At 43.8% G+C, this 12,827-nt stretch overlaps 1 protein-coding gene across 1 annotated transcript in view; it reads left to right on the forward strand.

Annotated features, from left to right (window-relative positions):
* The window catches only part of arhgef10la (Rho guanine nucleotide exchange factor (GEF) 10-like a), a 119,903-nt gene that overhangs the window by 32,442 nt on the left and 74,634 nt on the right, over positions 1-12,827 (forward strand). The window contains exons 11-16 of the mRNA XM_056436584.1: positions 330-509; positions 1,612-1,728; positions 6,395-6,487; positions 8,419-8,589; positions 10,261-10,406; positions 11,140-11,303. Coding sequence (XP_056292559.1) covers positions 330-509; positions 1,612-1,728; positions 6,395-6,487; positions 8,419-8,589; positions 10,261-10,406; positions 11,140-11,303 — 871 coding nt within the window. The remainder of the gene's footprint in view (positions 1-329; positions 510-1,611; positions 1,729-6,394; positions 6,488-8,418; positions 8,590-10,260; positions 10,407-11,139; positions 11,304-12,827) is intronic.

Raw genomic sequence — 12,827 nt, forward strand, 5'->3', positions numbered from 1 at the left:
CCCCTCGTAGAATATTGAATATTGAACGCTAACGTTCTCGTAATTGCCGACTTGAAGAGTTCTCTCGCCTGTGACTCCGTCGGGAGTTTCTCTTTCCTCTCCGTTATCACATCTTCTCGTGATGACCAGTCCCCTTGAGTTCTGGACATGTCGCTGGTGGCAAAATGCTGCGTTTATTGTTTGGATCCTTTTGGAAGTGACGTGTGCTTTCGGGCGGCATGACTACATTTCTCCATTTCCTTTTCTGATTCATCGGATCCTGTCATTTGCTCTTTTTCAAGAAACTCTTTTTTTTTTAAAGCCAATTTTCTCTCACAATCTCTCACCAGGAGTACCAGAGGCCGTTGATGGAGGCGGAGCCACGCATCCTGAGCTCGAGGAAGATCCGGCCCATATTTTACCGCATGAGGGAGATCACGCAGTGCCACTCCATGTTCCAGATCGCGCTGGCGTCCCGCGTGGCCGAGTGGGACAGCAGCGAGAAGATCGGAGACTTGTTCGTGGCCTCGGTTAGTGTGTGTGTGTGTGTGTGTGGATTCTTTGTTTACCCCTTTCTAAAAAATAAAAAAAAGGCAAATAACGCCTTGCATTCTGGGTAAAGCATCTCAAATTTGTCTTTCTATCTCGCCGTACAACACGCTCGCCGCGCTTCCCAGAGTTTATAATGAGCTCCGGGCTTTATTTAAAATGAGCAAACGGGGAAAGTTTACCCCAAACATGCAATCAATTACAGCTGGATGAACGTCGGGAGACGCGTCGGCAACGTGTTGGCTCCGGCACAATAAAGTTCTGCGGCGTGCTCATCCATGAGGTCCGCTCATTATTTGGCTATTAGAGGGGCTGATTTGAACCTCCCGCCACCCCCCCCCCCCTCTTCCTCACAAGGGCCTTCAAGACTGTGTCACTCCTCATTTAGCTGAACCCACTTCATGTATTCATGGGATCTGTTTGCACGTGGGCGTAATATATATTTTAGTAATATCTGAGATGCAGGATAAACAAAAATAATTGGTTCTTTATAACCCCCCCCCCCCCCCACACACACACACATCATCAGCTGCCTGGTGTTAGTTTAATTGAGGCTCAATAAATTAATCAATTAATTAATTACATGTCTACTGGCACAATTACCATTCCACACACATGAAAATACAATGAAGTGAATGAATACATGAAAATGAAGATAATGATACCGTCAAATTATAATAACGCTAATTATAATAAGAAAAACAATAATAATGCAATGATAATATTGGAGTATTTTAAAAAACATTTTTAAGGTTCATCAAGTTCTTTGAAATCTGAAGCAAATGTTCCTTATTTCACTGGACGCTGTACAAGAGGAGGAGCATTTATGTCACACACACACACACACACATTCCCGACCTCTCCAATGGCTCGTGAAGGGTGTCGCTGTAACTTTGACGGTAAACAAACCTTTTTTTATTTTTTAAGTACTCTACTTAAATGTCCATTTTCTTGCCTCTCTACTTTGAAATGACCCTCTGGCCGCTCCGTTAACAGGATGGTTAGACAAACAAGATTCAAGAAGAAATTCAGACCTTCTTATTGTTGGGCTGTTGTTCCTAAGTTCTGATTCTGTGTTTGCAGTTCTCCAAGTCCATGGTGCTGGACGTGTACAGCGAATACGTGAACAACTTCACCAACGCCATGGCTCTGATTAAGAAGGCGTGCATGTCCAAACCAGCTTTCCTGGAATTCCTAAAGGTGAGCTTCAGACGTGAGCACGTGTGTTTTTATGTTTTTAAAGTTCTTCTTAATTCTCAAATCAAAGCAAACCAATTGTGGTTCAGCTCCTTTTGTTTGCTGCCGTGTTGTTTGTTGTCATATACTGAAGCTGCTTAAGCCCCAAAGATTAAGGCTTGAATAATAAGAACAAAAGCTTAAATAAAAGAGACAAATAATTCAGGTTGTAAAAAAGTGGCTTTATACACAAAATAGATGACATATACTTACATACATTTCATTGTATTGTTCAACATGTAGTTTTCTATGACGCTAGTTAATCCCGGCCTGGAAGAGTCCAAGATTGTGCTGGCAATAACCCTTATTATAATAATAGGATTATTCTCAGAAAATGAAAATAACTGCAATATATCTCTCTCTATCTCCCAAAATATATATATATATATATATACATTTCTTTATGAATATATATATATACATTTCTTTATGAATATATATATATATTTATACATATTTAAATATATATTTATATATTTTTATACTTACACATTTTTTATATTTGTATACATTTTTATTTATATATATATATAAAAAATATATATTAAAAAAATTATATATATATATATATACACAGTACATACATATATTGTGTTAATTTGCTACACGTTGCTACACATTATGAATTTGCTACACATTGTTACACATTGCTACTTGTTGCTGCACATTATTAATTTGGTGGTTCTGTGAAATGGAAATTGGACGTTTGCCATTTTTACACTCGCAGACAAAAATCGGTTTCCACCATTTCCTTAATGTTTTAGATACTAATTATGAATCAGGAGCGGGGAAAAAAATAAATAATGCCAGGGTGCACGGAGAGTGTGCCAAGGAATTATTAAAATGTGCTGAGCCGAAGGATTCCCCGTGCGCTCAGCGTTTACACGGGAGCGTGTCCCGCCTCGCCGAGCTGTAAAGATGATTTACCGACGCGGAGCCCGCAGCGCGTCGTCTCCGGTCGGTTGAAAGGTTCCTCGGCCGCTGCGGCGCTCAGAGAAGACGTGAAGACGAACCAAATCATACATCGGCTAGAGAGAAAGAAAAACACTGACTCAACGACGGACTCCATTGCGTTGTTTTTTATAATATCGTGGCGTCACGCGCATGACCAATTCAATTTAGTTTATTCGATACAGCCCAATATCACAAATTACAAATTCTCCTCAGAGGGCTTTACAATCTGTACACATATTTGCTATTTTGTTGTTGTTGCTTTTATCGTTTGTTTTTATTGTAATTTTAGTTATTTTGATTGCATAGCCTTTCGGATATTTTAACTATGTCTTGTAAAGCGTCTTTGAGTATTTTGAAAAGCGCTATAGAAATGTAATGTATTATTATTATTATTATTATTATTATATGACATCCCTGACCTGTGACCTCACATGAGATCAGGAAAAACTCCCCCCCCCCCCAAAAAAAAAACATGAAAGAACCCTTTCACAGGGAAGAAAGGTAAGAAACCTTCAGGAGAGCAACAATAGATGTCATGTGACCAGAAGGAGACATTTCAGAGTTACATAAACACATTCAATGAGTGTGTGAATAGTTGGTAGTAGGCATAGAGTAGCAGGCATCCGGACCTCCACGAGCTCGCCGGGCTGATCCACATGGATCGGGATCCTTACATTCATTGTTTGAATCCAGTTTGCGGTTCGAGACGATCATCAGAATCCCGTTAAGTCATGAGGAGGCAGCAGTTCTGGTTCCTCACTATCGACCCCGCTGGAGGCGTCACGGGCGTAATCTAGTTCCATGTCCTCTTGACGGGTCCGGTGACACATTCAGCGCCGCTCATTTCCCCTTCTTCTTGACATGGAACGTTGGTGTCGAGGGGTTTAACCCAACGTTAGCGGAACGGGCACTTTCATATGTTCCTTATCCGGGAAATGCTGATAAGACTGTAAATGTGCTCCGTATGGGAGGTGACTTTACAGGGTTCGCACGGTCATGGAAAACCTGGAAAAGTCATGGCATAAAAAAATAAAAAAAAGTTTTTTCCAGGCCTGGAAAAGTCGTAAAAAAAATAAATGTCATCCAAAAAGTTTGGGAAAAGTCCTGGAAATGTGTTATATGTAGTTTGATTAAAAGAATAAACATTTATATCAATATGTATTCTTGTAATCAAACTATTGTCTCTCATTCATTTGTGTAATTTAAGGTACTGTATATACTTGTGTATACACGGAGATTTGGTCATGGAAATTTGGTTTAAAGTCTTGGAAAGGTCCTGGAAATCCACTGGTCAACATGTGTGTGGACCCTGCTTTGCCAGAAATGTATATTTACACACTAACGTTGAATGTTTCTGATTCGTGGATCACGACTAGATGTGTGTCTCCTGCGTTAGAATGCCTCCAGGAGGAGTCGGTTACGAGCCTCCGTACCGAGAACAAAAATAGTCACCAACGAATCCAATCGGTCCAAAGACTGCGCGTCCCTGGCTCTCCTGGCCACGCCTTCTCTTCGTGAGAGAAGTCCATCCCCGAAATATATGCATCGATATCATCTCAGGCATTTCTCTCTGACCGGCACCGCTCCGTCTCTTTTATCGTCTTGACCCGGGCAAGTGCGGCGGGAACGATCCCGCTCGGCCGTAAAGCGTCCGCCCGGTTACCGAGCGATCGCACGATAAATATTGCATCTTTGATGTGATAGCTCGGGGGGCGGGGGAGGGGCTGCCTCCCTCGAGTCATCGCGTAAAAGGTGTCTCTCCAGGCTCGGTGGTTCGCTCCGTAGCTCCTGAAAGGTCTTCCTCACACCGCGCCGTCTTCGGCCGTAAAGAGAGGGTGAAATCTTTCCTCGTCAATCGGAAAAAAAAAAATATTTGATGGATCTGCGAGACGAACATCGACCGATGGCTGACGGAGAGCTTCGGCGACCGGAAGACCGGCCGACCGATATCCCGCAACGCGACCGTCGCATCGGATGCAGAATACACTGGCGACCTCTCGTTTACCCGTCTCCCTCAGGGTGGCCATGCAAATAACTTTCAGTTTATTTTATTACTCGGTTTATAGGCAATTCTAAGTCTATTGACCGGTGAGAATGTTTCTGCGAGGGTTGATCTTTCCTTCCCGCCACTCGGCAAATTGCTGACTTCATGGGTGACTAGTGAGGCCACATCACTTACGCCTATGTTTAGGTCTGGAACAGTTTATTCACTGGTTAAGTAGACGTCGGTTTGAGCGAACTGAGCCTTTTAGAGCCTCTCAAAGGCGGCTGAGAAACCATGGTTACCATCTGTATACCTTGACGGGGAGTCTGCTACGTGATTAATTAGCGTATGGTATATCCATATCCTATCCGGTGAGCACCAAGGACAAGTTAATGCTCTGAATTTATGTTCATTATTAGTTTTAATTGTATGTTCAAATGTGTTGATAATAATAAAAGAAGAAAAATCAGCTGTCGTCTAAAATGGTGAATATTTTTGACCATTTAATCAAAGTTTTTTTATTAATATAATTTAAACATATCTAGTTTGTGATGATATACTCTAATGCGGAAGTTACTTTATGTGAACGCCATCGTGGAAGCCACCTGGAAGCAGTTTGTGATGTTCTGAATCCCCTAAATATGCATTTTTGTCGTCGCCATTTTATTTATTTTTTGCAACCAGGAAATGACGAGAGAGCGAAGTATAATAAGCGTAGACTTCTATGCAACCAGAGGAGTCGCCCCCTGGTGGTCAGGAGAGAGAATGCAGCTTTAACACATGAAGCACAGACTGCTATACAACGAGAGGAGTCGCCCCCTGGTGGTCAGGAGAGAGAATGCAGCTTTAAAACATGAAGCATATACTTCTATACAACCAGAGGAGTCACCGCCTGGTTGCCAGAAGAGAGAATGCAGCTTTAACACATGCAGCATAGACTGCTATACAACCAGAGGAATCGCCCCCTGGTGGTCAGGAGAGAGAATGCAGCTTTAACACATGAGTCGCCCCCTGGTGGTCAGAAGAGAGAATACAAGTTTAAATCAAGGTTGCCGCTTGGAAAGGACACATTTAGTCTGGATCATGATGTCAAAATTATCAAAATCTCAGGCAGTAACTGAGTCTCATATGTATAAACAGTAATCAAATATATGTTGTAATATGAAGTAGAAGTTAGACAGACACCCAGTTATAATATGCGTGTATTACCTTAAAAGTCCAATAATAGTTTTCTAACTTCCGAAGGAACAACAAGAATACTTTCGGAGAAAATAAAAAAGATTATAGTTTAGATCTCTAAAGCTCCAGCAACAATTTTCTCTTTTGAAAAAAATGTCTGTCTCACAGTTGACCTCATCCGACCTTCACCACCATCCCATCTATTAAAATGGGCCCAGTGATTTGCCTCTTCATACAGATGGCGTCAGCGGGGCACCGACTTGACACCGCGGCGCCGGAAAAAACTTCATTTTGACCTCCCGCCCACAGCAATACATCCAACGCTCAAACAACCCCGTCTCTAAGACTCTCCCCTGACTGACAGCCCCTGCTTTACATACCTTCCTCACCCACTCACGCCCACACCAGCTGCTCTTAAACATAGCGTCGTTTCCTCTTCATGGCCTTTCTGTGCACGGATATTATTCCAACCGATGCTCCTGTAAACATTTTTTAATTGTCTCCCTTTTCCAGAAGAAGCAGGCGTCGAGCGTGGACCGGATCACCCTGTACGGCCTGATGGTGAAGCCCATTCAGCGGTTCCCTCAGTTCATATTGCTCCTGCAGGTACGGCGTTATGTTTACGAATGGCCGTTTCATTTGTTTTCAGTCCCTTAAGTTTCACGAGCGAGACACTTATGAAGCTGCAACGCCGCAAGGTCGCAGAATCGCTTATGGATTTTTGACTCATCCAAAGTTGAAGAAGTCGTACCTCCGCGTACTTAAAAAAAAGAAGTGTTTATTCATTAAATTTTGTTGTTGTTGTTGCAATAACATAACAATATGTATTTTCATACAGTCACTATTTTTACCTTCGCATTGAAAATGCGGAAGGTTATGTTTTGATCGCCGTATATTTATTTATTTATTTAATTATTTATTTGTATGCGTGTTATTCGCATAACAAAAAAAGTTTTAAACCGAATCGCATGAAATTTGGTGGGATGATTGTTTATTATCCGGGGACCATTTGATTAGATTTTGTGATTAATAGGGTCAAAGGTCAATGTCAAGGTCATGGATAGGTCAAAATCTTCTTTTTACCATAGCGTGGTCAATTTGTATCCAATTGGCATGCAACTAATGCCAACATGTTCATAATTCAATGCCCAATCTTGTGATATGCGAAGGTATGCGCTCTACCGAGTGCCCGTTCTAGTTGTAAATGTTTCAGTTGTATGTCGTGGTACACGTGATATTCAGGTATATTGTGTACAATACACAAAATATAAAAAACATTAAAATGGTGCTCACTCCAAGAAAAAAATGAATAAAAAAGAAGAAGAAGAAGAAGAAGAAGAGGGAAAAAAAATCATTAAAAATAATTAAATACAAATAATACAAGTAGAATAAATAATTCCTGAGTGTGGCGTTGTATGTGCTATGTATGCTTTCAGAGAGGATTGTGTATGATGTGTGTGTGTGTGTGTGTGTGTGTGCGACACAGCAGCACCAGCCTCCGTGTACTTTTGACGCTACAGTTAGCGAGCGCTAGAAAAGTCGAGGTTTCTTCTCGCACTCGCCGGCGCCCCGTCCTGCCGACTCTTCCACTTTCCAATTCCGAGCAAAGATTTGAACGTGAGCTTAACTTGCTGCATCTGCAGGAGCTCATTTCATCCCTCAGTGGGCATCGATTATCCATGAACTCAAAAGATAAGTTATGAATGCGAAGCAGGCATTTATTTCATCTTTTCTTCCGAGACTAAACTCCGGTACTCCAAATAGGAAGTGTGTGTGTGTTAAATACATCACAGGAAGCTGCGGCTCAAGGCACTAGAGGTTCATCGGAGATGCGTATCGAGACGATACCCGAGCCTTCGCCGGGTCAGAGTCAGCGGCGGAAACGCACGAGGGCAAAAGGGAAAAACTGCCTCGAAAGAATCTAATGTTGCCCCTGATGTCACGAGGAGAGGCAAACAATGCCCCATAACGTCCTCTCATAATTATGATGATTTAATAGCGTTCTTTGTTGTGTGTGTCCTATCTGTTTTGCCTGTAGGTGCACACAAAAAAATCAATAAATATAATTTTGAATTATTAAAAAAAATACTAATTTGAATTATTATTAATTGTACGAAAATATATGTGACAACAGTAAATAACTACAAAGAAATAAGAATAATATTTAAATTGAAAGAAATAAAATCCCCAAAAAGTTTTGGAAAAGTCCTGGAAATGTTTTATATTCATATGTTAATTCACGCTGAGTTTGATTAAAAGAATAAACATTCATATAAATATGGAAATGTCATGGCATTTGTAAAAAAAATGGAAAAATCCTGAACAAAAATGTAATCCGAAAGGTTTTGGAAAAGTCCTGTAAATGTGTTATATGTTGTTTGATTAAAAGAATAAACATGTAAACACATATTTATTCTTTTAATCAAACTATTGTCTCATTTAAGGAGATTTCACAAAAATGTTTGGTCATGTAAATTTGGTTTAAAGTCCTGGAACGTGTATGACCCCCCCTCCCCCCCCCCGTGACCTTCCTCCAGGACATGCTGAAGAACACGCCCCGGGGCCACGTGGACCGCCTGCCGCTGCAGCTCGCGCTCACCGAGCTGGAGACGCTCGCCGAGAAGCTCAACGAACAGAAACGAGTCGCCGACCAGGTCGCCGAGACGCAGCAGCTCGCACGCAGCGTCAGCGACCGGCTGCTCAGCAAGGTGAGCCAATCACAGCGGCCGGGAGCCCCCCCCCCCATCCCCTGCTCCCTCTACCTCCCTCTCTCTCACTCCCTTTTGATTCAGACGAGTCGTAAAAAGATTCTGGACCAAAGTGTAAAGTAAGAAATGAAAATAAAATCTTTTATTTTAGTTGTTCTAAAAAAAATACTTTAGCATAACTTCTATCGGTGATGGATTTTATTTACTGCGGCCGTGTGGATCTCTGTGTGTGTGTGTATGTGTGTGTTTGTGTGTGTCTGTGTCTCTCTGTATGTGTGTCTGTTTGTGTGTGTGTGTGTGTGTCTGTGTCTCTGTTTGTGTGTGTGTTTGTGTGTCTGTGTGTGTGTGTCTGTGCTTCTGTGTCTCTGTTTGTGTTTGTGTGTGTGTTTGTGTGTGTCTGTGTCTCTGTTTGTGTGTGTGTGTCTGTGTCTCTGTTTGTGTGTGTGTGTCTGTGTGTGTGTGTCTGTGTCTCTGTGTGTGTGTCTGTGTGTGTGTGTGTTTGTGTCTGTGTCTCTGTTTGTGTGTATTTGTGTGTGTGTGTCTGTGTATTTGTGTGTGTGTGTGTGTGTCTGTGTGTATTTGTGTGTGTGTGCTTCTGTGTCTCTGTGTGTGTGTGTCTCTGTTTGTGTGTATTTGTGTGTGTCTGTGTGTATTTGTGTGTGTGTGCTTCTGTGTCTCTGTGTGTGTGTGTGTCTCTGTTTGTGTGTGTTTGTGTGTCTCTCCACCATCAGACGTGTCATTACCTTCGCATTGAAAATGCCGGAAGGTTATGTTTTGATCGCCGTGTATTTATTTATTTATTTATTTATTTGTATGCGTGTTATTCGCAAAACTCAAAAATCATTGAACCGAATCGCATGAAATTTGGTGGGATGATTGTTTATTATCCGGGGACCAGTTGATTAGATTTTGGGATCGATCGGGTCAAAGGTCAAAGGTCATGAACAGGTCAAAATCTTTCGCAGAACTCAAAAAGTATTGAACCGAATCGCATGAAATTTGGTGGGATTATTGTTTATTATCCGGGGACCAGTTGATTAGATTTTGGGATCGATCGGGTCAAAGGTCAAAGGTCACGAACAGGTCAAAATCTTTCGCAGAACTCAAAAAGTATTGAACCGAATCGCATGAAATTTGGTGGGATGATTGTTTATTATCCGGGGACCAGTTGATTAGATTTTGGGATCGATCGGGTCAAAGGTCAAGGTCAAAGGTCATGAACAGGTCAACATTTTCTTGAATCGCATGAAATTTGGTGGGATGATTGGTTATTATCCGGGGACCATTTGATTAGATTTTGGGATCAATCGGGTCAAAGGTCAAGGTCAAGGTCATGGAAAGGTCAAACTCTTTTTTTTACCATAGCATGATACATTTTTGTCTAATTGGCATGCAACTAATGCCAAAATGTTCATAATTCAATGCCCAATCTTGTGATATGCGAAGGTATGCACTCTACCGAGTGCCCATTCTAGTTATTCTGATGTATTGCTCTTGAGCTGAAGTCCGTTTGGACTCCTCAGTTCGGCGCTGGAATCTTTCCTTCAAGGAAAGCCGCTCCCGTCTTGAGGTGCAGGGCAGAGATAGCCGAGTGTGTGTGTGTGTGTGTGTGGTTGACCTTCGGCAGCATGAATGTGCTGCTAACCCCCCCCCCCCCCCCCCCCCCTCTAGCAGCTGAGCTCAGAGCAGGGCTCCCTGGTGCTCTGCGAGACGCTCATCGAGACGGTGTACGGCGAGCGGGGCCAGGTGCTGAAGTCCAAGGAGAGGAAGGTGTTCCTCTTCGACGACGTGCTCGTCTGCGCCAACATCAACGTCAAGTAAGTCCGTTAGCCGGCGTGGCGCCGCGCCGCGGAGCGTCGGGCGGCGCTCCCACGAGCGACTTAGAAGAAAGAGTCTCTGAGATAAACTCTAATGTGACGCCCTCGGGGTTTTGTTGTTGTTTTTGTTGAGAGGATATTTTTGGCAAACTGCAAAGAGACATATGTGCGAGGGCTTTTGAGCTTCATCAGCTTCAAACAAATGTTAGAATGAGTAACCACGGCGACCGGAGTTAAAGATTACTGTTTGGGGGGTTCCTTTCCAACTCATCTCCCTCTCTATTTCTCTCTCTCTCTGTCTCTCTCTCTCTCTCTTTTCATCTCTCTCTCTCTCTTTTCCTCTCTCTCTCTCTCTCTTTTCCTCTCTCTCTCTCTCGTCGTGGGAAACCTGTAAAAGTCATGGAGTCTGTAAATGTTTATTTCCAGGCCTGGAAAAGTCAAGGAGAAGAAAAAAAAATCACCAAAGTTTTTGGAAAAGTCATTTACGCTGAATTTTAAATAATTAACATGCTTTTAACAGAACGACGCTCAAAATATACGCCGGCGTCCGCTCTCAATGCTCGCAGCGCAAATTGTTGACATGTTTATTCTCATTCATTTGAGTCATCTAAGGTTATTTACCGAATGCTTCCCCCCCCCCCCCAAAGTTTAAAGGGAGAGGGACGTGGGGTGGTGGGGGAGGGGGTGAGTTTTCCCTGTGTTGTCGATCGATGTTGCTCTCTCTCTCCACCAGGGGGCCTCCGGATATCAGCAGCCTGGTCCCCGTGGGCCCCAAGTACACCATGAAGTGGAGCGCCCCGCTGCAGCAGGTGCAGGTGGTGGAGGTGGGCCAGGAGGGCCCTCAGAGCAAAGAGACCCTCTTCCAACAGGGCGGGGCCAAGCGAGCCGGCGCCTCAGGTAAGAGCCAGTGGACCCCGGTCCCCCCCCCCCCCCCCCACGTGTCATCCTCTAGTTCAACCTCATCGTCACCCGGACTGACCTTCAGCCTCTTTACGCTGACTCAGCGAGGCTCATCGGGATCTGGAGACGCATTCCTCCGACGTGTTGGGAGGAGGACGGTGATGACGGGGGGGGGAACCCGGGGGGTTTATCTTTAGAGAGAGAGAGAAAGAGGAGGAGGAGGAATAGGAGGTGGGTGGTGGTGGTGGTGGAGAGCCCCCACAGTCTCATTTCACTCTCTGATAGACCACAAACACACCGCGAGTGGAGTCATCAATCTGCTGAGATTAGTCCCTCCCCCTTTTCCCGGGGCCCAATGAGGAGAGAGCCGGGAGCGGCGGGTGGGAGCCGGTGGTCGGAGCACCAGATTTCCCCGCGGAGATCCCCGATACACGCGCCGTGGGAAAAGGGAGACACAGGGTGTGTGTGTGTGTGTGTGTGTGTGTGTGTGTGTGTGTGTGTGTGTGAGCGTGTGTGTGTGAGCGTGTGTGTGTGAGCGTGTGTGTGTGTGTGAGCGTGTGTGTGTGTGTGTGTGTGTGTGTGTGTGCGTAGTGGTGCCGGCTTTGTTTTTGGACTTAAATGTGAGCGGTGGCTCCTCAGAGCTCAGCGAGGTTCAGGGATCACTTCAGATTTAAGGTTTGAGGATCTCAACGCAGCTCTCTCTCTCTCTCTCTCACTCTCGCTCTCTCTCTCTCTCTCTCTGTCTCTCCTCTCTCTCTCTCTCTCTCTGTCTCTGTCTCTGTCTCTCTCTCTCTCTCTCTCTCTCTCTCTCTCTCTCTCTCTCTGTCTCTCTCTCTCTCTCTCTGTCTCTCTCTCTCTCTCTCTGTCTCTCTCTCTCTCTCTCTCTCTCTCTCTCTCTCTCTCTCTCTCTCTCTCTCTCTTGCTTTTTTCCAAATGTTATGCCCTAAAGAGAGGGAGCTGGATTCTGACACCCTCTCCTCTTTTTCCGCCATTATCACGTCTCCACAGACCCCCCCCCCCCCCTCTCCTGTGATGTCACTCAGTGGGGAGTCTGCTCTAAATCCTGCAGCTCCCTCAGCACACCTCAAAATGGAGTCATCTTCCTCTCCTTTATTGGAAGAACGCTCTTCTTCCTTCAGGGAGACGCAGGCCCGCCTATCGGACTCTTCCTCGCCTCTTCTTGCCAACACACGGAGAAGCCCCTCCGATTTTCCCCGCTCTTTTTGTTGTTGTTGTTGTTGTTGTTGTCAGAAACACACGAGGGCAAAACTGCCCCTAAGAAATATAACGTTGCTCCTGATGCCCCTGTAACTTCCTCTAATAATTATGATGATTTAAGAACGTTTAGTTGTTGTCTTATGTGTATTGCCTGTACTAGGTACACAACAACAACAAAGATATATATAAATAATGTGGAATTATTTTAAAACATTTTTTAGAATTTTGTTAGTTAAAAAATGTAATAAAAATAAATAACCACAAAGAAATAAGAATAACATGAATATGATCGTCTGATTTATG

The sequence above is a fragment of the Pseudoliparis swirei genome, chromosome 18 (assembly GCF_029220125.1).
Source record: "Pseudoliparis swirei isolate HS2019 ecotype Mariana Trench chromosome 18, NWPU_hadal_v1, whole genome shotgun sequence".
Lineage (NCBI taxonomy): Eukaryota > Metazoa > Chordata > Actinopteri > Perciformes > Liparidae > Pseudoliparis > Pseudoliparis swirei.